At 38.8% G+C, this 27,954-nt stretch overlaps 1 protein-coding gene across 7 annotated transcripts in view; it reads left to right on the forward strand.

Moving 5' to 3' along the window:
- Positions 1–27,954, forward strand: part of ATRN (attractin) — a 144,684-nt gene that overhangs the window by 34,592 nt on the left and 82,138 nt on the right. For all 7 annotated transcript variants that reach the window (XR_012491426.2, XM_019733755.3, XM_074318233.2 and 4 more), the window contains exons 3-11: positions 1,674–1,787; positions 7,600–7,728; positions 11,457–11,662; positions 13,158–13,326; positions 19,888–19,978; positions 20,908–21,151; positions 21,925–22,108; positions 23,154–23,308; positions 25,912–25,996. Coding sequence is in view for 6 of the 7 variants with exons in the window: in XM_019733755.3 (XP_019589314.3) it covers positions 1,674–1,787; positions 7,600–7,728; positions 11,457–11,662; positions 13,158–13,326; positions 19,888–19,978; positions 20,908–21,151; positions 21,925–22,108; positions 23,154–23,308; positions 25,912–25,996 (1,377 nt within the window). In the remaining variant the exon portion in view is untranslated. The remainder of the gene's footprint in view (positions 1–1,673; positions 1,788–7,599; positions 7,729–11,456; positions 11,663–13,157; positions 13,327–19,887; positions 19,979–20,907; positions 21,152–21,924; positions 22,109–23,153; positions 23,309–25,911; positions 25,997–27,954) is intronic.

Consider the following 27,954-nt stretch of genomic DNA (forward strand, 5'->3'; position numbering starts at 1 on the left):
GCCTCTGTATTAGCCTTGAAATTGGCCTCCCGATTTTCGCTTTGCCCCTTGCCCTACCTCTCTCTCACTTCTTAACACATTTTTTGTGGGAAACGAGTAAACTCGTCATATCGCTTTTTATACCAAAGCGCGAGAGACGAGAATAACACATATTTTGCACCTCTTTTTAAACTAAAACACTGAAAGTTTCATAGAAAAATATCAAATAGATCGAAAGATAATGAATATTTTACGGAAAGTCTAATTTCGGCGAGAAAATGTCAAAAAAGCCCCACGTTACGACGCGATTTGGCGGGAAAATGCCCGCTTACAAAGTGTTAACTCATATGGTTCCCTCTGCGTGCTGTGTGTCAGACGTGCTGATTTTCTTCATATTGCTTCGACACATCTACTTCTCTCTCCTTAAGATTTTCAGACAGTGCTGTTCCCTCTGTCTGAAGCATTGTTCCCAGGCTTTTCCCATGGCTTATCTCTGGTCATTCTGATCTCCTCCAAAGCTTTCTGGGGTATTTCCCCACCACCTGTGTACCCCAAATCACATTCTTTTAGTTTCTTCACAGTGCTCATCACCATCGGAGTTAACTTGTTTATATATTTATTTAGTTGTTTGCTTAGAGATGTTCCTTAGACAAATAAGTGTGGGGTAGAGGAGAAGTCTAGGCTGGAGACATATAATTAGGCATCACCAGGAAATAAATGGTGTTGCTATTATTACCAAGAGCTTTTGGAGTGGAGTGTTGGAGGTGAAGCCAGGTTAGAGGGTGAAGGGGTGAGTGGGATATGACGAAATGGAAAAAACAAAGTCTTCTGAGTTTCACTCTGTTAAGAGGAGAAAGGGATAAGGTAGGAAAGAGCTGGAAGGAGAGAGAGTTGGGATTTGAAGCTTTTTATGTTTTCTTGTTTTTTGTGAAATATGTGATACGTAAGGAGATTTAAATATGGGTGTGGAAGTTCCAGATGAGAGGGAGATGTTAAGTATTTGAGAGATGGAAGGAAGAGTAGGTAGGTATATCTGTTTTGGAAAATGGTACTTTGAGAGATTTTTCTCTGGTCGCTGAGCGTAAACAGGGAGGTGGGACTGAATGGTTTGAAATAGCAATTGAGAGTAGTAATTGTGGAGAGGGAGAGAGAGTGTTAGTGGTAGGACTGCTGGCCGAAGTGAAGTGCCATTTGAAGTTGGGGAGCAGTGACTAATACTGGAAGCAGCTGCCCAGTGGAGTGACTTTCTCTGGCACGGCTTAATTTTCTGTGGATTCAGTCTAAGTCAGAGCAGGTAACTGGTTTCCTCTAGACAAGGGCTTTTGCCAGGCAGTTCCATGAAAAGGCAGCAGGACAGGCCAGTTTAGAGAATTGGCAGGTGTGTTTGTGAAATAATCTAGTGCGGAATCTTAAATTGAACAAGGAAGTGCAGGAATTGCAAGGGCTGATGGATTGGTTCAGAGGCTGTTCAGGAATGGCTGCTGTATGGACGGTAAGGTCCAAAGAGGCATAGACCATGTCTGTTTTGTACCATTGCTTGTTAATGGTTTCTTGCACATAGTACGTACTAAGTAAATCTTTGACGAATGAAGGTATACGTTTACTAATTTCTTCTCCTTGTAAATTATTTAAAAATTTACATATTGTTTTCAAATGTTTGATAGTTATGATGATTATTATAATTTTTTTTTCAGGCCTAATAGAATAATGAGACTTCGTTTCAGTCATTTTGCTACAGAGTGTAGTTGGGACCATTTATATGTTTATGATGGGGACTCAATTTATGCACCACTCATTGCTGCCTTTAGGTAAGCTCGGCCATATAAGTACTTGTTAATCATTAAATGATTTCTGAATTCAAACGTATCTCCTAGATTGCATTCCTACTAGACTCACCTTTAGTATCACTTAACACATTTATTTCATGAAAAGTGTATTACTTCTGGAGTCCTATTACTTGTGTGCTAGGCCTGACTCGGTTTCCTGTGGCTCCTGGGTAAGTTTCTGGGTAGAGTACTTGACCTCTCTTTTTAGTTTCCTGCTGTATAAAAAACTGTAATGGTAGTATCAAGTTTACATGCTTCTCGTGGTGGTGAAGTTTACATTTAAAAAATGTTTTGTAAGTAATATATTGAACAATAATATTTCTGTGAAAAATTTAAATCAAGAACCATGTTCATCTTGATCTTGTTATGTTCCTTATTGGGTAGGCCCTCAGAAGTTACATGTCAAATTCAAATATTGTGTGTGTGTGTGTGTGTGTGTGTGTGTGTGTGTGTGTGTGTGTATTTATGTATATGCATTAATATGGGCAAGGAAATCTTTTTGGAAGAATACACAAAATGAGCAGTGGTTACCCATAGAGAATGAGAGGATGAGGAGTCATACCAGTTATGTATTATGATTTTTTTTTCCAACACGTTTTCTATGAGTAGTTAAACAAAAGAGCTTAACAGCGAATATGGGAGGGATTCTGAATTGTTTTGGCATTTTAGTTTTTATTAACCATACTAGCTGTGTTGTTTATTTTGCTTTTGACCACATGGGAATTCAAAACCATCCTGTTTTTCTTCCTTTACTTGATAGAGGATTTGTAAAATAATATTTTTCTAAAATACAAATCTCCTTAGAGAGCCATGGTTGTCACTTTTTTCATCTGCAGCTGACTTTTTGTATTTCTTTTCCGCTGACATTTTATTTCCCTGACTTTAAAAAGAAATCAAGTCAACAAATATTTTTAAACTTTAAAAAATTTTTTATTTTTATTTTTAAGTGTGTTTTTCCAGGATCTATCAGCTCCAAGTCAAGTGTTGTTTCAATCTAGTTGTGGAGGGCACAGCTCACAGTGGCCCATGCTGGGGTCGAACCGGCAACCTTGGTGTTACAAGCATCAAGCTTTAACCAACTGAGCTAACCGGCCGCCCTCAACAAATATTTTTTTGTGTTCCTTACATGGGGTTAGTCGGTTGATGTCTCATGGGGGTGAGGAGATAACAGAGTAAACGGTACACGATTTGCCAGAGGACACAGGAGACTAGGGGACTAATGTGCCCTGGATTTCTCCCTTCCCTGTGGCTTAGAAATCTCTCAACATATCTTTGAATTAAGAACCAGTTTCAAAGATTCATTTGTGGGGGCCACAGAGCAGGGTGGATGGGCCATGCTGAGCATTAAACTGTCACTGGCTAAGTGTTGGGCGTGTATAGGTGTGTATACGAGTATCTTCCTGCCAGAATTTGAAGCATACCTTGCTCAGATTATAGCATAAAGCACCCCAAACTTTAAAATAAGCACAAAAACTGCCTGTAGTATGGTGTTATCATGATAGTCATTATTGGGGGTTCACTTGATCCTGAGTTCGTTAATCCAGATTCGTTGCATCCCTGTTATGTGCCGGGCACTTTGAATCAGCCAGGGGCCCCGTGGGGACGTCAGCCAAGCCAGTGTGCGCAACCCTGTGGTTCCCCTGGACCAGGTGTTTGATGAACAGACATGTGAATCAACAGCAACAACAAAACAAGCAGAAGGCTATAATTGTTCTAAGTAGTGACTTTTGAGAGAAGCCAAAGTACACGTATAGGCAACAGAATTTTTAGGTTTCTATAAAACGTTGGTTAACTGACGGTATAAATGAATCCACTGACTGTGTTAAAATTTAGCCTATGATATAGTATTTGAGTATGAATTTTCTAAAATTATAGTGAGAAAATACATGTTTTGAAATTGAAATTTACCTGCAACATAAAACCTCTAAAGCACTGATGCCCAGAACAGTTTGAAAAGCACTGTTCAGGCCTGAAGGGCACTGTCACAAGGTGGGGGGTTGAGGCGTGTGGTTGGGCCAGGAGGACTCTGGATGGAGGTACCGGCCCAGTGTGATGTGCTAGGGGCCCCGAGTGGAGACAGCCTGGCTGCAGACAGTTCAGCCAACAAAGAAAAGAGCCAAAAGGATTCAGAAGATGCAGACTTTTAATCTGAGTTCTGTCCAAGTCGCTGCGTTTGAACTTGAACAGGTCATTTATGTGCTCAAACCTTCAGCTTCTAAAACCTAAAATGAAGGTGTGGTATGTAGTGTGTTTTCTCTGGGTGTATTGTAAACTCTGGTGTTCAATTTCACTTCGAACTGGTTGATCACGTTTGCGTTTTATATACTGAAGTTCTGAATAAAATTTGTTTAATAAACAAAGTTCCATTACCAGACACGTTTGAGAATCCCTGGGACACGTCTTCCAGCTCTGTAACAGTATGATTTTGTGTTGCATTCCATTCCACAAATGCATACATGTAGCTCCCTCATGGAGCAGCTGTTCTGCTGTGACCTGTTGGGAGGGAGACGCAGAGGTGCGAGTGGTGACGGAGCAGGGACAATAGTTTTCCTTTCTGAGGACATTCTTCAAGAGAATATTTTTCCTTTTAGAATTTATTTTTATTTTTATGAAAGTCGTTTGTTGATGAGGCAGTTGTTTGGACTGTGATGAAGAGCTGTTAGAGGGAGCCTGGTGCAAACGGGAGCTGGTCAGTCTAGCACCCAGTTGAAACCATGGGCAGACCATGGCACACTTAGAGAAGGTAGTCAAAGGCAGGCACGTCTCTCAGGTTCTCGGACCCTCCTTTGCCAGTCAGAAGTGTAGACCCTGCCTGCCCCGCCTTACCTGGCTCCTACCCCCGACTTTCCAAATCTGTCTTGCCTTTCTTCCACATCTCCCTGCCCTTGAGGAGCGTATAGTCTTCTAAGGAGACAGGTGTGTCAAACTGAGGAGTACTAGTAACTTACATAGTGTGGTTGGTAAAGCCAGATTGTGCCCCAGGTATGTTCGGAGAGCCCACGTCTGTCTGGGACAGTTATGGGGAATCAAGAAAATATTTTAGTTTAGCTATTTTCAAAAGTGATTCTAAACAGTTAAAAACTCTGTGTTTAAAATATAAAATTATGAAGAACCTGAGGGCAGGCAGTTGATTTGCTCAAGGTGAACAACTTGCTGCAGCCTAAGCTGTGCCTGCATTTATCTACTTAGGGGCAGGGGCCAGGCAGGTGGGAGATGGCGCAGGGTGACAGTGGAATGGCACACCTGCAGCATCATTATCTCACCCACACATGTTCCACTGCCTTGCATGCTCGGTTGAGGCCATGTTTGTGTTCATTTGCTCAGTGAAAGTTTATTTTTGTCATAAACCAGTTTTATTTTTATACTGGGAGAAAGCATGTTCCAAAGCTGTCACAATTTTAAGTTTTTTTGTGTGTTTTTTTCACAATTTTAAGTTTTTGAAGCAAAAAGAAGCAAACGCCTGAGTTCCTCTGACAGTGGGAAGCTGATCCCCTTCTCCAGCATCGTTGTTATCTGTACAGAGGGCCCTCCCACTCCTTCTGTGACTCTGCATCCTTTCTCCTTCCACCCATCCTACCATTAATTCTATGCACTGAAGTGTCCCAGCCACATAAGTAATAAATACCATTAGCCATCACTTATCGAGCCCTTACTAGCGTGGGACACTGTTGAAGCGCTTCACGTGGTTTGACAGTGTGATTCTCATTGCATCCCTGAGCGTGAGGGGGATAGGAGTTCTCTCGTGCATTTGAGGAAGCTGAGGCTCAGAGATGTCAGTGACGTACCCAGGCATATGGAGCAAGGATCGGAGCTCATATCTCTGATCCTGAAGCTCATGGTAGCTTAACAGAGAGTACAGGGTCTCCCACGTGTGACTGAAGCTCCTGGTCCGTCCCTGTGCCAGTATTTCTTACGGGAAAATTGCTTTTAACATACCTGTTTCTAGGTGGCCCTGCTGTTGCAAGTACGTACTCCTTCAGCATTTTAAAGGGTTCTGGTGTCTAAAAACGATGAAAGTGTGATGATAGTTGAAACCTTCATTTAAGTCTCTGATCAAATATCACCTCTTGCAAGAGAGGCCTTTCCTAACTGCTCTTTCTAAAGTAGCACCTTTTGTTCTTTGTTCGATTTCCCTTCATAGCATTTATCTCTGCCTGGCGTTGTATATCCTTACCTGGTGGGGGAGTGGGCTGTATCTAGGCTTATTTGTTGTTTTTCTGACATGAACTCCATAAAGGCAGGAACTTCTTCACTCTTGTATTCCTGGTACCTAGAATAGTGCCTCACATATAGTAAGTGCTTAGTAAATATTTGTTAGTTGAATATATAGTATTATAGAAAATGCAGCACTGTTTTGTAAGTTTCATTCAGTGAAGATCCTGTCCCCTCCTCCCCCTCATACCCAGCTTTGTACTCTTCCAGTCATTTTCATATGAACATATGGAAATACATGTAAATGTACACATACACTAGGCCCATTGTTTTGCAGCTTGTTTTACCCCCTGCCAATCAGAATGCCTTGATAAGCTCCTTGTTAAGTCCTGCCAGACCTACAGATATATAATCATTCATTCAACCAACTTCCTGTGGATGAGCATGTAGGATTCTGGTATATTTGTCTTTGTGTATATGAGCAAGTGTTTCTTCTACAAATAAATAGAATTGCTAGGTCATAGTGAATGAGCATTTAAGATTTTTATAGGCCCTAAGGTGGGAGTTTACCTGGTGTGTGCCCTCGGAAATCAGAGGCCAGTGTGGCTGTGGTCGATGAGTGAAGGGAAGAGAGTAATAGATGAGATGTTTATTCATTGGGTGGGGTTGTGTGTGGAGCAGACTGCATAGTGCCTGGTAAGGATTAAGGCTTTTACAGAGTGAGGTGGTGTGGTGGTAATTGGGCAAAAGAGGTGAGCATGAAGAAATGCAGAAGGCAAGTAAATATAGGGAAAATGATTAACCTCAGGAGTATAAAAGAAACTCAGAATCACAATTTAAAAAACCACTTTTCACTTCTTAAATTAGCTAAGCTAAAATAGGACTGGAAATCCTCCTTGTTGGCAGGGTGAGGTAGGATGGACCCTTTCATTCTTTATGGGATTTCAAGTTGGCATATCTCTGCTGAAAAGCAAGTTGGTATTATGGATCAAGAGCCTTAAAGCTATCATTTAGACCCTTTAACTCAGTAATTCTTTCCCTCTCCAGGCACCCAACAAATATTGTATGCTGGGCTCTGCGTGAGATCCTAAAAGCAATGAAGGAACTTTTAGTAACATAAGAAATGCTTATGGTATATTATTTGTAAAATAGAATATAAGATGTACTATGGTATCAATTAGGCAAAGAAAATACATCAGAATGCTAATAGTGTTGGGATTATGGGTGTTTGTTTATCAAGCTTATTTATTTATATTTTTACTTTTTCATGTCTTTTGATAATGAATATTCGGCATTCATCATCTAATAAAGTTTGTTACTGTCTGTGATGGAGGTTTACTCAGTTTTTCAAAGAAGCCTTATAAAAAGTTTTATACAAAAAATAAAAATCTCAATTAAAATATAACCCGGAATAAAGGAAAGCCTAGCAAGAGATTCGGATCTGTTCCTCAGAGGATCCAGAACAATAGGATAATAGGGTAGCACCATGCATTTATCACACATTTCATCACAGAATTTTCCCCTTTCGTGGAAGTGTTTTTGTTAAATTGTAAGGATTAATTCCATCTCTGAATTTTGTCTGTCATCATGTGATGTGTCTGTAATTGTGCCTCCCTTTATAAGAAATGTGTTTTCATTTCAGCGGCCTCATCGTTCCCGAGAGAGATGGCAACGAGACTGTCCCCGAGGTTGTTGCCACATCAGGTTATGCCCTGCTGCATTTTTTTAGTGATGCTGCTTATAATTTGACTGGATTTAATATAACTTACAAGTAAGATATTTAAGTCTAATATTCGTGGTTGTATTCAAAAGACCATGCACTTTGTTTTAACAATAATAATGACTAACATATATTGAGGGCTTACAGTGTGCCAGGCATTGCACTGAGCAGTTTGCATGGATTTTATCCTTTAAATTAAAAAAAAACAACAACAAAAACTTAGTGAGGTACGGCCGTGTTTTTCTACTCATTTTATAATTGAGGAAATGGGTAGGAAACAGTAAACTGTCAAATGGTGGGACCATAGTTTCAACCAGGTCTTGCTGCTGTTGAGCTTCTCCTGGAAGAGGGCATTTAGCTGCTAATGGATAAAAACATTGGGGATTTTGCTAAGTATAATTTAATAAATAGTAGTTTTCATGTACTAGTTTTATAGTTGGCCCATTGATGACAACTTAGTTGAGGTTACAAAGGAAATGTAGACAGGTAGACTTAGGCAGCTTTTGGAATTTGTTGTGATAGTAGGGAGACTAACTTGTGTCTTTTCTTTTTTTCCTTTTAAGAAATGTTTCTTTTTTATAAGTAAATTCATAAAATGCTATATACAAGTGATTTGTGATAAAGAGCTTCTGTGGCCCACAAAGCCTAAAATACTATTTGGCCTTTTACAGAGTAAGTTTGCCAGCTCCTGGCCTAGGCAGTAACCTCCACTGGTAACCTTTATGTTGAGTTCATTTTCTGCCCATTTTCTTCTCAGGATCTCAGTATTCATTCAGGCCAATTTAAAGCCATCTCTGTCATGATTGGTATGGTAATTCAGTCTTTCAGGCGCCTAGGGTTTGTGACTTGGCAGCCTAGGCAGCTTATCACAGGTCCAGCAAGGTGGTTTTTAGGGACACAGGGAGGCACAAAGGCTGAGGGGAGAGGCTGATGAGTTTGGTTGGGTCCATGTGAGATGTCTAAGCAGGGCATTGCTGTTTGGATCTAGAACTCAGAATTGCTGTCAGGGCTGGGGATATCATCTGGGAGTCACTGGCACATGGACAGTGAATGACTGGCCTTTGGGGCATGTGTACAGGAAGGAGAAGGCAGCTAAGGGACAAAGGAATTCCAGTGGCTTTTTTGTCACAAGCCCAGAGGAGAAAGTCTCAAGGAGGAAGCTGACAGCTATGAGGTTGAGTAAGCAAAGGAGGCCCTAGGTCACCTTTGCTGGGGAGGGTGGAGTCGGGCCTGGTGGGGACACAGTTCAGGATGGAAGGTTAGACAGTCATGGCACTGAGAGTGGGACACTGCAGAAGTCCCTTTCTGAAGGGGAGATGTGTGTTTAGGCCAGGGCTTCTGAAACTTCACAGGCACAGGGATCTTCTGAAGGGCTTGTTAAGACACAGATTCCTGGGTCCTACCCAGAGACTGTAGTTCAGTAGAGCTGGGGCCTGAGAATCTGTATTTCTGATGAGCTCCTAGGTGATGCTGCTGCCGCCTGTTTGTGGGCCACATTCTGAGTAGCACTGAGCTAGCCATTCATCCAGGGCCCATTCTGGGTTACCTATAGGTTCCTAGGTCAGGGGCTAGAGGGCACAGGCTTCACTGTTACATGGCCCCTCATGGTAGCAGCCCTGGGGGAGAAGAGAAACTCCAGGGAGGGAGCACTCTAGGAGAGAAGGCAATTCAGGCACCCCTCGACATTGGAAGCGTTTTGCCCATCGTCACTGGAGAGCTCTTCTCCTACCCCTGTAGCCAGTATCTCTCCCAGGACTGCAGGTGTTTCTTACTCTGATTGGCGTGGGGGAAAGCCTTGATCCTCCCCTAGGGACCAGAATTAGTATTTGTTAAACGAAGAAATGAAGAAGTTATCGTAAATTGTATTAGCTTTGTGGTTCCAAGATCTTTATTATTTAAAAAAGAGTCCTAAACTGTTTTAGCGGTTCCAGACCCTATGAAAAGCCAAATGAAATGATGGTTTTCATTCCCAGAAAAACGCCCAGGAGCACATACATATAGCACTATCACTCATTTCCCAATGTCCTCAGGTTGCACTGAATCCCAGCTTTGGACTGACTTCAGCTGGAGGACCCTTTAGACTTATACCCACAGTTAGTCAGGTGTTTGTTAATTTTCTTTTAAAAGAAGAATGAAAAAGGTTATGTTTTATTTTCATACAAATTGGCACTCCATTTTGTGTCTCATGCTGAGTCATATTTTAAGCACAGAAAATTAGACTAATTTTCTCATTATTTCAGTTTAGACAGATATACAAGCAGATGCTTTGATGTATCACCTACCATTTTCACGTTTTAGAGATTCAAAACTAAATCTTATGGTTTGAGATGTAACTCAGTGTTCTAAAGAGTGCTCAGTATTATTTCTGGCACTTGAAGTAAACCTATGCCTAAAGGCATTTGAGTGGAGAGGTTGAAGTTCAAGGGGAAGTTGAAATTATCCTTTCCCTCCTTCAGTTTAAAAGGTATTATGTGTTACCTCCTCCTCTTTGTTTTGCAATAACATTAAGTTTCGGTTATGTGCTACTCCCTCATGTATGGTTAATAAGCCTGTCTGCAGGAAATTGACATATGCTTAGTGTAAGGCCAAGTTTGAGCACATAATGGAAATGCTTTACCTCAGTTTTCTTTTAGGCCTTTTATAAAAATGAAGTGTGATTATCATAGCCATTTCAGCATAACAAATCCAATCTGAAATTTAGGCTATCTTTTGTAAACTTTGTCTTGCAAGTCCTTTTTCTTAATAAAAATGAAATTGGCCTTCACTGAAGCTTTACTTATACATATGTATTATTATGTAGAGACGATAGGCACCACTTTCTAGAGGCCTGCAAGAATGTCATTCAGCTTTATAACTGAATATTTATTCTTTTTACTGGAGCTTGAAAGGTAGGCATATGCATTTATTATAATAAGGGTTATAAAAATACTACATAGAAATATTTACAAAATTTTATTATAAATATATCATGAACTGATATTTGGGTGTAGGCATGAACATTAATTAGCTTGTTTTTGTAACTGATTCCTGATATTCTGACGTGCTTTGCTACCACATTTCTTTTTGGTTTTCTTTACAGGTCTTCTAAGAAATCTACACTCTGAAAGTATCTTAACAGTTTGGTTATCCTTCCCCTTTTAAAAATCTGAATTATGTCTTTTCAAAGTGCTGTCAGTACAATTATCTTAAGTCACATTATTATGAGACATAGTTAAACTCCTGTGTTAAGTTCAACTGGCCTTCCCTTTTCTGCCATCTGAAATGAGTAGATAAACTTACTGAGGAATTTTAAACATACCAATCTGGGCAATATAATCTTTAACAAATTCCATAACCTTTCGGAGACTATGCAGAAAGATACTTATATACCATAAGGATGGTAGTGTATTGTTGGCAATTTGTTTTATCCTTTTCATCTCCAAACTTGCAAGCATGCATTTGGTAGTTTTGTAATACTCAGCATTTATGGGCTACCAAGAATAGGATGGTCATCCTATCCTAAGAAGCTAAGGCTGTCTTCTCTCTTTGTAATTTCTTTAACTTGCTTTTCTTTGGAGAATCCAGAAAGGTCAATTTGATTTCATTACTTGCCCTAGCTATGCAGTCAGTGTTGTGTGACCCCATTTAGGTTGAATGGTAAGTACTGCAGTTATGCTTAGTTATGCTTGTGAATGAACCGGAGACAGTGGGTTTCTGAAACCTTGTGGGGGAGGAAGTTCTGCTAAGTTATTGCGAGTGTTGCTTTGTGTTGATTTCGTTTTCTCCCACTGTTTTTATAGTTTTGACATGTGTCCGAATAATTGCTCAGGCCGCGGAGAATGTAAGATCAGTAATAGCAGCAACATTGTTCAATGTGAATGTTCTGAAAACTGGAAAGGTGAAGCATGTGACATTCCTCACTGTGTAAATAACTGTGGTTTTCCTCATCGAGGCATCTGCAACTCAAGTGATGTTAGAGGATGTGCCTGCTTTTCAGAGTGGCAGGGTAAGAGTTTCTTTCATTTTTCTTCCAACGTACAGTGGTATTCCTGGTTTAGGAAATTGTAGATTGGCCCTAGCATTTATACCATTTATGTTAGTCAAATATCAGGTAATGTTTAGCTTTTCACATCTCTTTATTGAGCTTCTTACAAATCTTTGAATTTCATAGATGTGTGATTGTGGTCTCTAGAATTGTGGAGGGGTTTGACATTCTTTGCAATTCATTCATGAAAGCTTGGAGAACTTGGTCTCAGCCATAAGAAGACATACTAGCAGAGAACCAAGCTGGGAGGTGGGACAAGAGCTGACAATGGTATCTCCTCAGCAACTTTCAATAAATTCAGAGGAAATTGGGGTCAATTAGTAAAATTCTAAAGCAGTAAGCTAGCTAATGGAATTATCTGCAGATAAAAATTATTAAAGAAGCTTTAGTAAATTCTTTAAGGGGTGAGTGATAATAGCTGTTGTTAATTTTCTTTTTTAAAGCTTTTTTTTTTTATTGGGGAAGGGGAACAAGACTTCATTGGGGAACAGTATGTGTTTCCAGGACTTTTATTGGGGAACAGTGTGTTTTTTCCCAGGACCCATCAGCTCCAAGTCAAGTTGTTGTCCTTTCAATCTTAGTTGTGGAGGGCACAGCTGAACTCCAAATCCAGTTGCTGTTTTATTTTTTTTTTCAATCTAGTTGGGGGGGACGTGCGGCCCACTATCCCTTGCGGGAGTCGAACTGGCAACCTTGTTGTTGAGAGCATGTGCTCTTAACCAGCTGAGCCATCCGGCCACCTGGGAGCTCAGTGGCAGCTCGTTGTCTTCAATCTAGTTGTGGAGGGCACAGCTCACTGGCCCATGTTGGAATCGAACCAGCAAGTCTGTTGCTCAGAGCTCGCACTCTAACCAACTGAGCCATCCGTCCACCCCTGTTGCTGATTTTCTTTATATGTTTACCCTTTCCTCATATCTCTTTTATTTTGAAAGGAAATGTACTTGTTTAGATGCTTTAGTTTGTTCGATATGGCTGACATCAAGGAGTTAATTAAAATATTTGAGTACCTACCACTGTGCAAGTGTTGCAGCAGAAGCCAAACCTCCCAAGAATGGAGTTTCTTGATTTTCCAGGAAATGCATAATTTGTGTTATTACTCCCAGGACTAGTCTTTACACTTTAATCCTAAAGTTTTCAATTCAATTCTAGTAATTTCTTTGTCCACTCTTTCCTCTGAGGGCTTTTTAAGCAAGTATTTCATTACTGAAAAATGCTAACCTGGATGTGGTCAGATCGCCATTAGAAAGTATGTGATTTTGAATTTTATGAGAGATTACTTCTGGTCACTAGCTTTGAGTAAATTAAAAGCACAAATTAAAGGAATTCGTCTGATATTTAGATGCTAAAGGAAAGACTAAATATTCTTTAGATATTTATTACATTTAGATGATTAAAACTTGAAATGCAGTAATTCTAAAGCTGCATTTTGTGAAGTTAATTTATTATGTTTTATTAGGTCCTGGATGTTCAATTCCTGTGCCAGCTAACCAGTCATTTTGGACTCAAGAGGAATATTCTAACCTAAAGCTCCCCAGAGCCTCTCACAAAGCTGTGGTCAATGGAAATATAATGTGGGTTGTTGGAGGATATATGTTCAACCACTCAGATTTCAGCATGGTTCTAGCGTAAGTGGTTTTAAACACTTTTGCAAGAAGCTTAGTTTTTCATTTTGAAAATTTATAAATTAGTGATAAGCAAAAAGAAATAATCAGTAATTTCATGACCTGGGGAAAATCCCTGTTAATAATATGTTGTAGTAGTCCAGAATTTTTTTTTTTTGACATATTCTTAGTTTTTGAAATCGGAAGTCACAAAGAATTCATTGTAGTAAGCAATACATCTTTTCCAGATACTATCTCGTATATTTTGCTTTAGGTATGTATAGTAGGTTCTCTATAAATAGGGGATTAGTTTATCTCTTCATTTAATTAATATATTTATAGATCAGATGATTTGCATTTATAGTTTGCTAGTGGAAATAATGCCATTATCTAATACTTTCTAGGGTTCAAGGTCATATTTGCTGGTCCCATGCTGGTCTCATCTTGAAGGGCGAAATATGTTGTCACAGTGAAATTAGCTATGGAGATTGATTTTGGGGAGAAATTTATCAACATGACTTATGCTGATTTTGTGCCCTGGCAATGTTTTCTAGGCATTTTCTATTAATGAAGGTTGTTAAAAACCAGCATTTGTTCTTTAAGGGATTCTGGAAATATAGCAGTGGTGGCATAGTTTCTGAAGCCTGCCCAAATATACTCATTAAAACCCAGAGAACAACTAGGAAAACATAGTCAAAACACGTGGATAGCATCTATAACAGAACTTGGTCAGGTGGGGCTAAACTACTGACAGCTGCAACCCCTGTTTTGTGGTATCAGCATCTGTGCAAGAGTCAGCAAAGGGGAGCAGTGGGTCCCCCGCCAGGCTCCAGCACACCTGGAAAACTCTCGGAAGCTCAGCCAGACACTTTGGGAACAACAGGTAGAATTGGAAAGATTTTGCATATTCTAGTAATGGGGTGAGTTCAAGGCATCTGTAATAGGATTTGAAGGGGCGGGAGCAATTTATACCTTATTAGCTCTCAAAATGAACCAGCCAAAGTCTCTTTGCCTGAGAAAGTTCCACACAGAGGGGAAACTGTTGGAAATAGAATTCAAATTGAATAAGATAAAGGGCAATAGAGACAAAGTGAAAAAAAGTCCAGTTAACAGGGAGGGGAACAAAGTCAGGAGATTTCAATGAATAAGCTGCTGTGTATTTGACACTACACTACAACAACAGAAGAGTGAGCTAGAGAGTTGAGAAATTAGAAACACTGTCTTATACCAAGCCTTTTCTGTGAGAAATCATGAAAAAGTAATTTTAAAATTGAGCAACAAAAAAATATCAAGGTCAAATTTCATCGAAAGTTATTTCAAGAAAAAAGAGAATAAGGAGTAGACTAACATCCCTTCATACATGAAAGATAGTAGAAAAATATGCTCACAAAACAAAACAATTCCAAAACAAATTAACTACAATAAGAAAATGATACAAGACATGAAAGATGAATATAATCAAAACTAGAAAAATTTAGAAATAAGATGATAGATGTTAGGAAAGAATTTTAAAGTAATTTCAGAATTGAAGACACACCTAGAAGGAACACCAAGTAACTACACTCCTTTAGAAATAGAATATGAAAAAGAAAATTTTTAAACATTTAAAGAAATGAGAAAGTCACTTTCCCCTGTTCTTCATGGTAAGTATTATTAAAAATGCTGGACATTACATATAAAACAAACATGAGAAAACCCCTGTCATGCGGGGGACCCTGCTCGCTGCGCCATTTGGCGTGCGGGGCGCCTGCGGGGCCTCCAGTCCCATTTCCCGCATAAGAACGCAGGATATGGCTAGGCCAAAAAGTAACACACACGGAGCCATAGACAGGGGAGTCATACCACTATAGTCTCATTGGTGGCACTATAGTCTCACTGGAGGCTGGAGTCACACGACCTGCAACCTGCTGTCTGCTTCTCTGCCTGCCAACCAACCAACCGACTGACCAGCGCAGCCGCGGCAGTTATATCAGTCGCTAATTGGCTAACTGGTCACAGCTGATGGTCAATTAGCCATAGCTGACGGCCATTTACTACCCGGGCCAGCACCTATCCACGTGAGGCCAAGAGCCTGGAGACTGCTCTCTGGGACTCTGTCCCGACAACCCTGAAAGGTAGGAAGAAGGACACAGTCTGGTGCGGAGCCTCTGGACCCAAAAAATGACATATTGGTAGGTTCCAAGGGTTTTCCTTTTGTCCCATATATGTGAGACTTGATGCTGGAAAAGTTGGCAATCTGGAAATGCCAATCGGAACCAGCTCAAGAAACCCTAGGGAAAACCTGTTCTACCTAGCCCAATGACCAGGAAAGGGACAGCTTAGCAAGACAGAAAACTTTTAGACAATAACCACTCTACTCCAAACAAACACCACAGAAAGAACAATGACCCCACCCCAAACCCTGCCAGAGTCTGAGTGAAGAGTCTAGATTTCCACCCTTGCCAGGATGTAGTGAGGTGCACTACCTCCCTGCCAGGGTAGTGTTAGAGAAGGCCAGTTAGGGAGCTGGGACGTTCTTCTTCACCAGGTGGTAATGAGGCCTTCCCCACCCCTGTGATGTCAGTGGAGACCTTATGAGGAGCCTGGATTTCTACCTCCACCTGGCAGTAGCAGCAATAATGATTCATCCTTCTTCCCCCACCACTGGGGTGGTGTCAGAGGAGGCCTTCTCTAACAGAAGATTCAAAGAAGATCCAGCATCTCACGTCATACCAGAAATGTTCAGATTTCAATGGAAAATCATTTGTCATGCTAAGAGCCAGGGAAATCTAAACTGAGAAATGAGAAACGGCAATCAAGGGATAACTATCACTAAGACCACACAGTCATTGGAATTATATATGACTGGATTTTAAAGCAGCCATTATAAAAATGCTTCAACAAGTGTTTATAGAAACACCTGAAACAAATGAAAAATAGAAAGTCTCACCAAAGAAATAGAAGATACAAAGAAACATCAAATGTAAATTTTAGAATTGAAAACCAACCAAAACAAAAATCTCAGTGGATAGGCTCAACAGCAGAATGGAGAAGATAGGAAAGAATCAGTGAACTTGAAGGTAGAACAATAGAGATTCCTCAGTGTGAACAGAGAGAAAAAAGGATTTTAAAAAATGAACAGAACCTCAGAGACCTGTGGACTATAACAAGAAAACGTTAACATTTCTGTCACCAGAGAAGTCCTGGACAAAGAAGAGAAAGAGGGTGTGTCTGAAAAAGTATTTGAAAACATAGTGGCTAAAAATTGCCCAAATTTGGCAAAAGACGTGCACATATGGATTCTGGAAGTTGGGCAAACTTTCACAATCTTTGACTCCCATGAGGGTTTGCAGTCTGTTAATTCTTTCTCATTTCCTCTTTCATTCTGCTCAGCTGTCATACTTTGATTTCATTTTTCAGATCTTCATCACATTTTCTCCTATTTTAATTCTCAGCTAATAGCCTTGCTTCCTGTTTCTATTTTGAAAGATAAAGGTTATCAAAAGATATATAACAGTCTGTCACTCTTTTCACAACACAGAGAAGCAAACGCAAGAGAAGAACATATTGATGCAATAAAATATAAGAAATTCCAAGCACCAAATAAATGCTCCTTCTTCTGGAAGCTGAGTCCAAGATAATGGAATACTGAACAACTAGTTCTAAGACCTGGACAAGGAGATAAGCAAAGACAGACTTCAGGATTCAGAAATAGATAGTCTTCCATAGGGCTGCAGCCATCTCTCAGAAACTCCTGGATGGCTGGTAATACAGTGACCATGATGCTGCAAGCACATGCTCCACCACTTGCAGTGGCCTGGTATTCCAATGACAGCATCTGGCCATCCAAAGACAACAAAGGTCTGCAGAGACTGCACATGACCCCAACCAGCAGGAGGTACAGAACTACATGAGGCTTTCCAGCCAATAATTTGTCCTTTATCCTAAAAGTTCAGTAACTTGATCAAATCAGGTCTTGTCATTGAACAACTATAAAAATTTCCTAAAATACATGTGCTATTCCAATCCTTGTGTTCTTTTCTTCGGGTTATGGGGAACTGCCAGCCCCTTAGTGTCTCTAACAAGCTCTTAGGCTGACATGTTTTTGACTGAGGAGGAGCAAAGTGCATAAAGATACAGTTTGGGCACCCCCTATCCTATGCCACTTGAAAGAGATGTGGATTGAATTATTTGGAGTCTTGTTTCTGTGCTCCCTCTGTTTCTTTCCTCTTTTAATCTTGCATAAACAGGCCTATGGCTTAAATATCAGATGTAAATATGTTTTCAGAAGTCTCGGTAGTCCTTCTCAGGAAACACTTTTCATAGTCAGAACTCCACAGAAGTGTTGCGGTGGTATGCATTCAATTTCCATGGATGGATTTCAGTTATTTTTACCTTAAGTAAAGTACAGTACTGTGTTTATATATATATATATATATATATATATATATATATATATATATATATATATATATACATACACACACACATTGAAGGAAGATATATAGAGAGAGAATGAGGAGGGGAGAGGGAGGGAGGAAAGGAGGTGTGGGGAAGAAAGAATGAGAATGATTGAGACTTCTTCAGGCTTCGAAGCAGAAAAGCAAACCACATAAAAGGGAGAAAAATCAGCCATCTCTCAGACTGGCCTCAGACTTCTCCATAGCAAAGTTCAGTACTAATGTTTAAGGGAGCAACGTCTGCAAAGTTCTGAAGGAAAGAAAGGGTAACCCAAGAACATTATACCCAGCCAAGCTGTCATTCAACTGTAAAGCTAGCAAGCAAATACAATTCTTAAAGAAATAATTTAAAGAAAGGAGTATGTATGAGCTTAACTAAAAAAAGGCTACTAGGCTAAAATCCAGCCAATTAAGAATTAACGACTGAAGAAGAAGGTAAGAGGACTGTGAAGAGATTGATTCAGCTAAAATATAGCACTAGTACTAAATAACTATAGAATTATAGAACCGAATGTGAATGTTACGAACCTCGACAATGTAAAAATCATATAGGAGGAAATGCGAGTGCTGAGGTTTTCAACTTTTAAAGCAGGAAGTGAGTCGATTTTGTCCAAAATTAAATTGTGTATAATTTTAAAGTGAATTCAACCCCTAAATATTTCATTTTTTAAAAGAGTAGAATATTCAAACAATACATAAAATAATAGCTGGTGTTAATCTGTGTACTATTCATATTTAATAAATGTCACCATTTTGTTAAACTTGTTTCAGATCATGTATAAAATATTTAAGGCAAAAGGAATGGTTTAGAGAAAAATAATGAATACCAATACATTTACCACTCTGGTTAGGAAATAAAGAATTGTTAATATAGTTAAAGACCCCCTCATTCATGCCTCTCCAAAATCCCAGAGATTATCAATATCCTGATTTTGTGGTGTCATTTGTTCACATATTTTCATACTTATATATAAACATATATTAGAATTAATAAATTTTCTGTTTGTAGTCTTATAGAAACAGTGTGCTGTAGTTCACTTTTTAAGCTTTGAATTGTTTTGAGATTTATGTTGATATGTTTGAGTTTATTTTTTGCTTTGTGTAATTCTATTACATATACTATAATTTGTTAATTTATTTTCTATTGATGGACATTTCTTTCATTTTTGCTATTATGTTGTGATAAAAACTTCCTTACATTTGTTTAATATAATAATATTTTTAATAATAAAATAACTTTTATTCAGGGAAATATATAGAAAATAAATAAACATTTAAAGTATAATAGTAACATTGGTTTCCCTTTGATTCTATTAAATTACATAAAAATTTAGATTAACAGTATTTATTAAAAGTATCATCTATAGCATGATCCTCTTTATATAAATATATATTGTCAATTTCTTCTTGTGTCTGTACATATGCATAGAAAAATGTCTGAAATTATGTTTATTTAATGTTAATGATACTCATTTTTAGGTGATGAAATGTGGGATCATATTTTAAGATTTTAGCTCTATATTTTTGCATTGGTTAAATTTTTCATAATGAGTATTATGATTTTAATAAGAACAATAGTGATGTTCTCCTCAAAGAAAATAAAATAAAAGTGAATATTCTAAGATATTGAATGTGATTAAGCTGCGATACAATGGTTTTCTTTGGCATTTTTTTTTGGTATAAAATGTATTCATAATGTAATCAAAATGCTACTTTTAAAAAATCAATTAGATAAAGAAAAGGGAAAGTTAGGAATTTTCTTTTACTTATCATCCCTTTTTTAGTACCTGTCTTCAATTTCACGTGATTAAATGAAGGAAGAATTATAGTAATAAAAGTTTAAATTCTTGAGTATGATGCTACCCTTTAAGTGATTTAGATTGTGTGTAGAAGAGGTTTTCAGGAAGCATTAGACACTTACAGTAGGTTTATTTCTTTTTTTGTTCTGAGGGTGTGTAGCTCAGTGCCCCTGCCTGAGTTCTCATGTACACAGTGGGCCCAGATGTTAGGTTTGTTTGCCCAGGTGCCTCCCCATATGCATGGCAGATGTAATGAGCATCTCCAAACTAGATTATATCACAAATAAGAGAGTACGAAATGTTCTATTTTGTTGTTTGGGTGAAAATATGATCTATTTGTTTTATAGGTATGACCTTGCTTCTAGGGAGTGGCTTGCACTGAATCCTTCTGTGAACAATGTGGTTGTTAGATATGGTCATTCTTTAGCATTATACAAGGTAAAATATCTCCACTCTGTACTTTGCTAGAAACTCACCTCTTCCACAGTGACTTTTATCATATTATGTGATTGAAAAGCTGTTTAGTGTTGTTATTTTCCCTAATCTGTTTGATAGTGGTAAAATGCACATCACATAAAATTTACCATCTTAACCATTTTTAAGTGTAAAATTCAGTAATATTAAATATATTCGTACCGTAATGTTGTGCAACCATCACCACCATCCATCTCTGCAACTCTTTTCATCTTGTAAAACTGCCGCTCCATGCCCATTAAACAATAACTCCTCATTCCCCTCTCCCCCAGCTGCTGACAGGTGCCATTCTACTTTCTGTCTCTATGATTTTGACAGAATCATTTCTGATTCTGTCAAATTTTGACAAATTTTTCATTGGGAGGAAAATTTTCTGTTTTGGGAGGGTGTATAGTTGGCTAATGTATAAGCAGAAGTTAAAGCTGAAACTAATTTAACCCGAGAGGTTTTAAAGGATTCAAATTGTACTGGGATATTATGATTGTGGTACTAAATGGTTAAAAATTAATATAGTATAGATTAGTGTTTATGTTCATTAGCAAGATTAGCCAAGAACAGCCACATTGCAATATAACTGAACAATCATTTTCATTTCCTTGTTTTTGTGGTTTATGGTAGGATGAGAGAACTTTTCAGCTTTATTTTTTCAAGTCATTTTATTACTGTAAAAGATCTCATGTGAGGAAGTCCAAGAAAAGTGGCGAAATGTTAGGAGATATAGATATGATTTATTTTGTTTTTTTGCCATCCTTTTCCTGTATTTTACTGAAAGGTGCATTTTACTAACACTTTTTAAGCTAAGCATAATATTGTGGTTTTGGACTGCTCCTTTACTGTTCTCAGATTTGATCCTTTCAATGTTTTATAGAATTTTGTTCACATTTTTTTCCTAGGATAAAATTTACATGTATGGAGGAAAAATTGATTCAACAGGGAATGTGACCAATGAATTGAGAGTGTTTCATATTCATAATGAATCATGGGTATTGTTGACCCCTAAAGCAAAAGAACAGTATGCAGTGGTTGGGCACTCGGCACACATTGTCACTTTGAAAACTGGACGAGTAGTCATGCTGGTCATCTTTGGTCACTGCCCTCTTTATGGATATATAAGCAATGTACAGGAATATGACTTGAGTGAGTATATATTTTCCAGTGGATTTTTTTGAGTGTCACATTTGAAACCTTTACCCTTATTACTATGACTTGTTTAACAAGCCTTTAACTTAACCTTAACTCAGTACTTTATCTTGAAATGCAGTTAACGTTGATGTATTACTAGTGACATTCAGATCATTGATGCTGCTGTGTAGTATAGATTTGTTAATGTCAATATGGCAAGGAGCCAAAGATGGCACTAAATGCTTTAGGTGTTGAAAATGAAGTAAGTAAGTAAATAAATAAATAAAAGGGTTCAAAACAAATATTCTGAGGAAAGAAAGTATGTGGATAGCCCTTTAGAAATTGGTTTAGGGGAGTGTGATTACCCCGTAGTATGTAATCTTTCCTTTGGTTAAATTTTATTTTATCTCTTGTTGTAGAGTAGGAGTACCAGCTATAATTGGTGTTTGAGAGAGTAGGCCCATGAAGTCCATCTTTATATTGGTCAATAATGGTCATGGGGAATTGGGGGGAAGTGTTCAACTAAGGGGAATCTGAGTCTTGTAAATTTAATGTAATTCTTTTTCTACATGGCATATTAGAACATCATAACTTTTCACAGATTAAGTTTGGCCACCTGACTTTGTTACAAGTTTTATGTGGTCTTCCTTTAAAAATAAAAAGATAAAAGAAAGTTGTCTGTATCAAGCCTCCTGAAATCTCTTCTCTTGTCCTAAGCTATTTGGTAATTTTAAACGTTAGAGAGGAGGAGCCTGCAACATTTGCCTTTAACTGTTTTCCCTGTTCAGATAAGAACACGTGGAGTATATTACATACCCAGGGCGCCCTTGTCCAAGGGGGCTATGGCCACAGCAGTGTCTATGACGACAGGACCAGGGCCCTGTATGTCCACGGAGGTTACAAGGCTTTCAGCGCCAATAAATACCGGCTCGCAGATGATCTCTACAGATACGAAGTGGACACGCACATGTGGTGGGTGCTTTTTCTTGAGCTTTCAGATTAAGGTGTGAGTTCTGGCACTCGCTGGGAAAATACGGTGCTATATTTTTGTTTACAGGCCTAGCAGGTAATTCTTTTCAGTATTGTAAATAGAGAAATTGGGCAGTGGGCAGAAGGTAATAAAATAGTATTTATTTTGTTGCATTATTCCATAATTTTGTAGCAGTTTGATTAGAAAATGCTCAGTATTTTTTGACTGGTTTTCAATTTTCATACACTCAGTACCACTGTAAAATTTTAGCTCTTCAGAATCCTGAGGAATAAATTATTCTACGTAGCTGAGTTTATGCACACTGTTGTAATTAAGTAGACTATATCTGTTTTTTAACTTTTCTTGATGACTAAGGTATCATCATTGGGGTCAGTTATTGGGGTCAATGTCATTCCATAAAATCATCAAACAGAGATGGTCTCGGTACCTAAAAGATTAGCGCTCTCCTCACTCTGAACTATATATTGGTCTATATAAAGTATGCTAATTTTAATAAATGCAAAACAAATTTGAGTTAATGAAATAATGTAATTATAAAGCAATGGTTTCTCTTCTTTCTTTTCATAGTTCCCTACATATTTGAGACCATGCTGTGGATGCCATTATATATTCTGTCTGTCATTAAAAGTGTCCTTTTTAGTGGCTGTGTAATACTCCATCGTGTGGGTGTACTGAGCCTGTACAGTTGGAAGTTTTGGTTTCTAGCTTTTGTCCTATTGATAAAGCATTGTGCGCAGGCTTCTGTCTGTTTTTCACATAATTTCTACCCAGAAACTGGAATTATAGGTTCACAGGCATGACCATTTTTAAGGCTTTTAATATATTTTGTCACAATTCTCATAGGTCTTTAAGATTTTACATGTTTGTTTATTGTTGAGAAAGTTACTAATATATAGGGAAAATTCCAGAAGTATTTGCACATTTGGATCTGAAAATAAGAAAATGTTTATGTTTGCATTAGCAAATAGGTGATACATATTCTAAAAAACTAACCTTGTGTTTATTATTTTTAAATAAACTCGAAAGGACCATTCTTAAGGACAGCCGATTTTTCCGTTACTTGCACACAGCTGTGATAGTGAGTGGAACCATGCTGGTGTTTGGGGGAAACACACACAATGACACATCCATGAGCCATGGTGCCAAGTGCTTTTCTTCAGATTTCATGGCTTATGACATTGGTAAGTTTCCCAAAGCCACTTTTTATCCTCAAGAGTCTTCTTTGTTTATAAGTAAGGTTTTAAAGGAAACAAAATATTGCAGGTTAAAAATGGTCAGGCCATTTCAAAGAGGCCTGAGCAGTATTTTTAATGTTAATTTGACATTGTTACATCTATTAAAAAGCATTACTTCTATATTAAATTTTTTTTGAAGTCACTCCTTTAATCGGTTGAATGTTAATTTTTGAGGATGAGTTGGGATAACTGGGATCGTTTGTGTTACAAATGCCTTACTTAGTCGTGTCATGTAGTTGTTGACCACCAGCAGCAGTGTGTTAAGTTGGTTTAAGTATATAGCTTTATCTCATTCCTTAGAAACTGTTCTCACATTTTTAAAAAAATTTTGGTGTGGTAGTATATTTGACCATAAGAGGGCAGTATTTGTTCACGCAAAACAAATACTAGATGTTCTCTTGTATAAATATCATCAGATGTTCATTTTTGTGCCAGCCACTGAGCTGAACATTGGGGATTATAAGACAAATAAGTTACAGCTCTTGGCCTCATAGTGGGGGAAGCAGAAAACTGAGCACACACTATAATTGCAATTCAAGTGGTAGTCGCTCTGAGATGAATATAAGAGAGCACCTACGGACATCCCTTAACTTATGGGGGTAAGGGTTATGGTCAGGGAAAGCCTTCTCAAGGAGGGGCCGTCCAGACTGTGTCCTGGGGAACACTGGGAAGCCAGCTACGCGAAGTTAGGCAGGACTTCTCCGGTGAAGGACTCCCATGTGCAGAGACAGAGAGGCGGAAAGAGACCATGCCACATAGGTCCTTGGGGCCTGTGAGTGGTTAGTTTGTGCTGTGTCTTAGCAGCACATCGTGAGGAGTGGCTTCAAGTGGAACTAGAAAACCAAGCAGCTATCAGACTGGTCAGATCTTGAGGGCCCTCTTATGTCATGCTGAGGAGCTTGGGCTCTTTGAACAATCTTACAGAAGAGGTGACAGAATCATATTTGTGTTTTAGGGGTATCTCTTTGTGGCATTATGGTAAGTGGTTGGGAAGGGGCAAGATGGGAGATGAAGGCTGCTTCTCCGCCCTGAGGAGGGTTTGAACCAAGGCTGTGGAAGTGTCAATGAGAATAAAGAGAGATAGATGGGTTTGAGGACAACTGGGGCGTGTTTTGAGAGAGATGAAAGCATCTTTACTCCTGGTATCTAGTGTGGACCATGGTAGATGGTGCTTTTTACCAAAGCTGGAAATAGAAGGAGAAGGACAGGGCCTGGTAGGAGGCAAGCAAATTGAGTTTGGGGGCATGTTCAGCTGGTGGTTACTGTGGGATGGAGCAATACAGAAATCAGTGGGAAGCTCCAGGAGGTGGTGAACTTCTGTAGGGAGCATGTGTCATCAGGGATGAGCAAAGAGCCAGGAGACAGATGGATAAAGAAGTAGGAAAGGGAATGGAGACTGTGAAACCATATCAGAGGAGTAGGAGGAAAGGGAGGCCGGATTGGTGACCTGCGAGGATGCAATTAACAATGGCTACAGAGGGATTAAAATAAGCACTGGAGAGTCTTTCAGATATAGCAACAAATAAATCATTTATTACCCTGTAGACATGGAGGAGTCATCCAGATTGCAGGAGGCTAACAATTAATGTAAAGTGAGATCTATGCAGTAAATGTTGACTATTTTAATTAGGAAAACTTACCTGTGAAGGGAAGACGGGGGTAAGTTGAGTGCCCCCTTGGGCATGTTTAAATGCTGTGGTGAAAGCCAGGTGCATTAAGACGAGGGGGGTCCCTGCCACACTGGTTTTAGGGAAGGAAGCAAGGTGGGTGGGCAGGAAGCCAGAGGAGCTGATGGCCTCTGTTCTTCCTGAGACCACAGAATCTAGGCTGGGTAGGAGAAGGAAGGGAAAGCTGTTGTTGTCAAGGTTGAATAAAGATCTGGACTGAGTAGAAGGAAGAACCTTTGCTTAGTGAGTGTGAATGTCCAAGTATCTCAGAGAAAGAGACAATGAGTGTGAAATACGAGGTTCGCGGAGGTTAGCAGCACCAGCTGACGGTAAGGTCCAGAAGAGAAGTTGCTAGCATGGATCAGAACAAAAGAAAATTACTAGATTTAAGGGATCTAGGAAAGGATTTCTAAAAAATAAGATAAAGTATGAATTTTTTTTTTTTTTTTTTTTTTTTAATTTTGCACCTGTATTTTCCTGTTTCAGCTACCGTTTGGGCAAGTCAGTATAGAGTAGGAAATAATTATGGAACCTCCATGTTTTATTTTCATAAGCTTTGAAAAATGTAAAATTTGCTTAAGTTAAAAAACATTCTAGCAGATAAAATTGATAAGCAACAGAGTTCGTGGTTTGGGTGTTGGATGTTGGATCCGATATTCACTAATGGATGTTGGAGACATTCACTAATTAGGATTGCCTTTCTTTCATGCCCTGCTGTTCTACTGCTACTGCATTTTACCTCAGAAATAATGGTGTGACTCAGAAAAAGTGAGAGACTTTTTATAAGGTTGTGTTTGTTACATTGTTTGTCCCAAAGAAAATGGCAGTTCCTATTGATTATGAATGGCAGCCCCTTCTGAAAGGTGTTTTTCTTGCTCCTAGCTTGTGATCGCTGGTCAGTACTTCCCAGACCTGATCTCCACCATGACGTCAACAGATTTGGCCATTCAGCCGTCTTATACAACAGGTAACTCGAGAAGTGCTTGCTTCTTTTCTCTTGTGTCTAAAATGAAAATGAAGCAAAATGTAAGGTTGGATTGGACCTACATGTTATTTGCAGGATTTCTTCATCCTGTTAGTTTGTCACAGAATTATGTAGGGATGAATTTCCTGATTTATATTTAAAATGTTTGATATGGATTGGAATTACTTCTAATGCCTTGTTCATTAGAATATAGGAGTATGCTGTTTAGTGTTGTCTGTATGCATGGGACCACAAAAATTATGTGCAGTTACTGTCTTATGGCCTCTGCTATTTGTTACCATTTGCAGTACTTAAGTTGTCAAGTTCCTTATAGTTGTATCTGAGTGGTAAGGAGAGATTTGAAAAAACGGGAAGAGGGCACTTCCGATGGGATGTAGGTAGGGGAACAGAAATGGGGAGACCGTGCAGCTTTATATACAAGACTGTCTGTAGTCTGGATAATCTGAAGTCCGCCCCACGTCTTATTGCCTCGCTCAAAAATGCCTGGCGCCAACTAACAGAGCTCTTCAGTCTGCTCCTGGAAAAGACTGTCACATAAGGGAGATTCAGAGTGGTCTTCCTACCTGTTCTTTACAGGATGCTTTAAAGATTTTTGATCTGTTAAACAGCCTAATCATATTATTAATTTTTCTCTTTTTGTTTTTGCTGTTATTACTGTTGTCTACTTCACCTTTAGAAATTTTAGGCCTTTTCAGTCCTGAAACTATTTAAATGCTATAATACCTATGTGATGTTAGTATTCCTTCTGCTTTCAAAATTTCTGTTGTGATGATGGGAGTCAGATGAAGGGAATTCATCTTGGGTTAGGAAAGATAAGAAAGCAACATATCTTGGAGATGTGAAGGGAGAATGGACAGAATTGCAATACTTACATATTGGAAAAAGGTGACATCTTTTATAGAGTAATCACTTAGCTAAAATTTATTATGGTTTTACTATGAGAACTCTTGCTAGGTATATACTAAAGCAAAAGGATTTTAACTACTTTACTAATTTGAAGTATTATCTTGAGTTGTAATCTATTACCTTGGTAAGGAAAACCCAGTTTTCTAAGTGCCTCTCAATTGTTTTCATCTGAAAAGCAGTGGGGCCATTTTGTCATCATCTTGCCTACGTGCCTGGCCTCAACTCTGTTCATCCTTATATTCCTGGTGTTCTCTTAGCACAGGATTTGGCACATAATAGGCATTTGCTAAATGACAGCTATTACTACAGTGATGATAACTAACAAATACCTAAGTGGGTCTTCTATTAAAACATTCTGAGGTTTTATACAAACTCAGAAGTTGACAGTTTACCGTAAGATATAATTAACCATGAATCAAAATTGGGAGTTGGCTTGCCTGAGTTATAAGAATGTTTTTATTTTTGTATAATTCCAAGGGTGTGTTTGAGCCTCTATGTGAGTGTCTGCGTATATGGGCAGAGTTGGAGGGGCAGGGCATGACAAGGGACGCCATAATAGTAGGACACAGTTCACCAAAAGAGAAACTTGGATTGACATGATTTCTTTGTTTTGAATAGTGGTTCTCTTAACCGACCAGCAGCATTGGGTGTTATCCTTGTGGTTTTTGAAGGAGGCAGGAAGAGCGGGCTGTGAGACACTGAGGCTGCCATCACTGCAGCTGTTCCTTTCAGTTGGCTGCTCCAAGTCTCTTTGAAGAACTCTGCCTGCTCTCACGTAGCTGATGTGTGACCAGATGTATTCAGAATGGCTGAGAACACCAGTTATACTGAGAGCAAGATGGAGCTTATTTGGTTTAAGCAACAAAGTGACTAGTTGAATCTAGACTGCATAATGTGATACTAAGCAAGCCAATAGTGAGGTTAAAAATTAAAACCGGAGTTTTTTTGGTTATTGAGATGTGTCAGGTTTCAGATATAGTAACGAATACTTAGTTTTAGTTTTTTAGTCCTTGGTTGATTTGCGGGAAATTGAG

Source organism: Rhinolophus sinicus, chromosome 13 (assembly GCF_057876585.1).
Source record: "Rhinolophus sinicus isolate RSI-liver-muscle chromosome 13, RSI-T2T, whole genome shotgun sequence".
Taxonomy (NCBI): domain Eukaryota; kingdom Metazoa; phylum Chordata; class Mammalia; order Chiroptera; family Rhinolophidae; genus Rhinolophus; species Rhinolophus sinicus.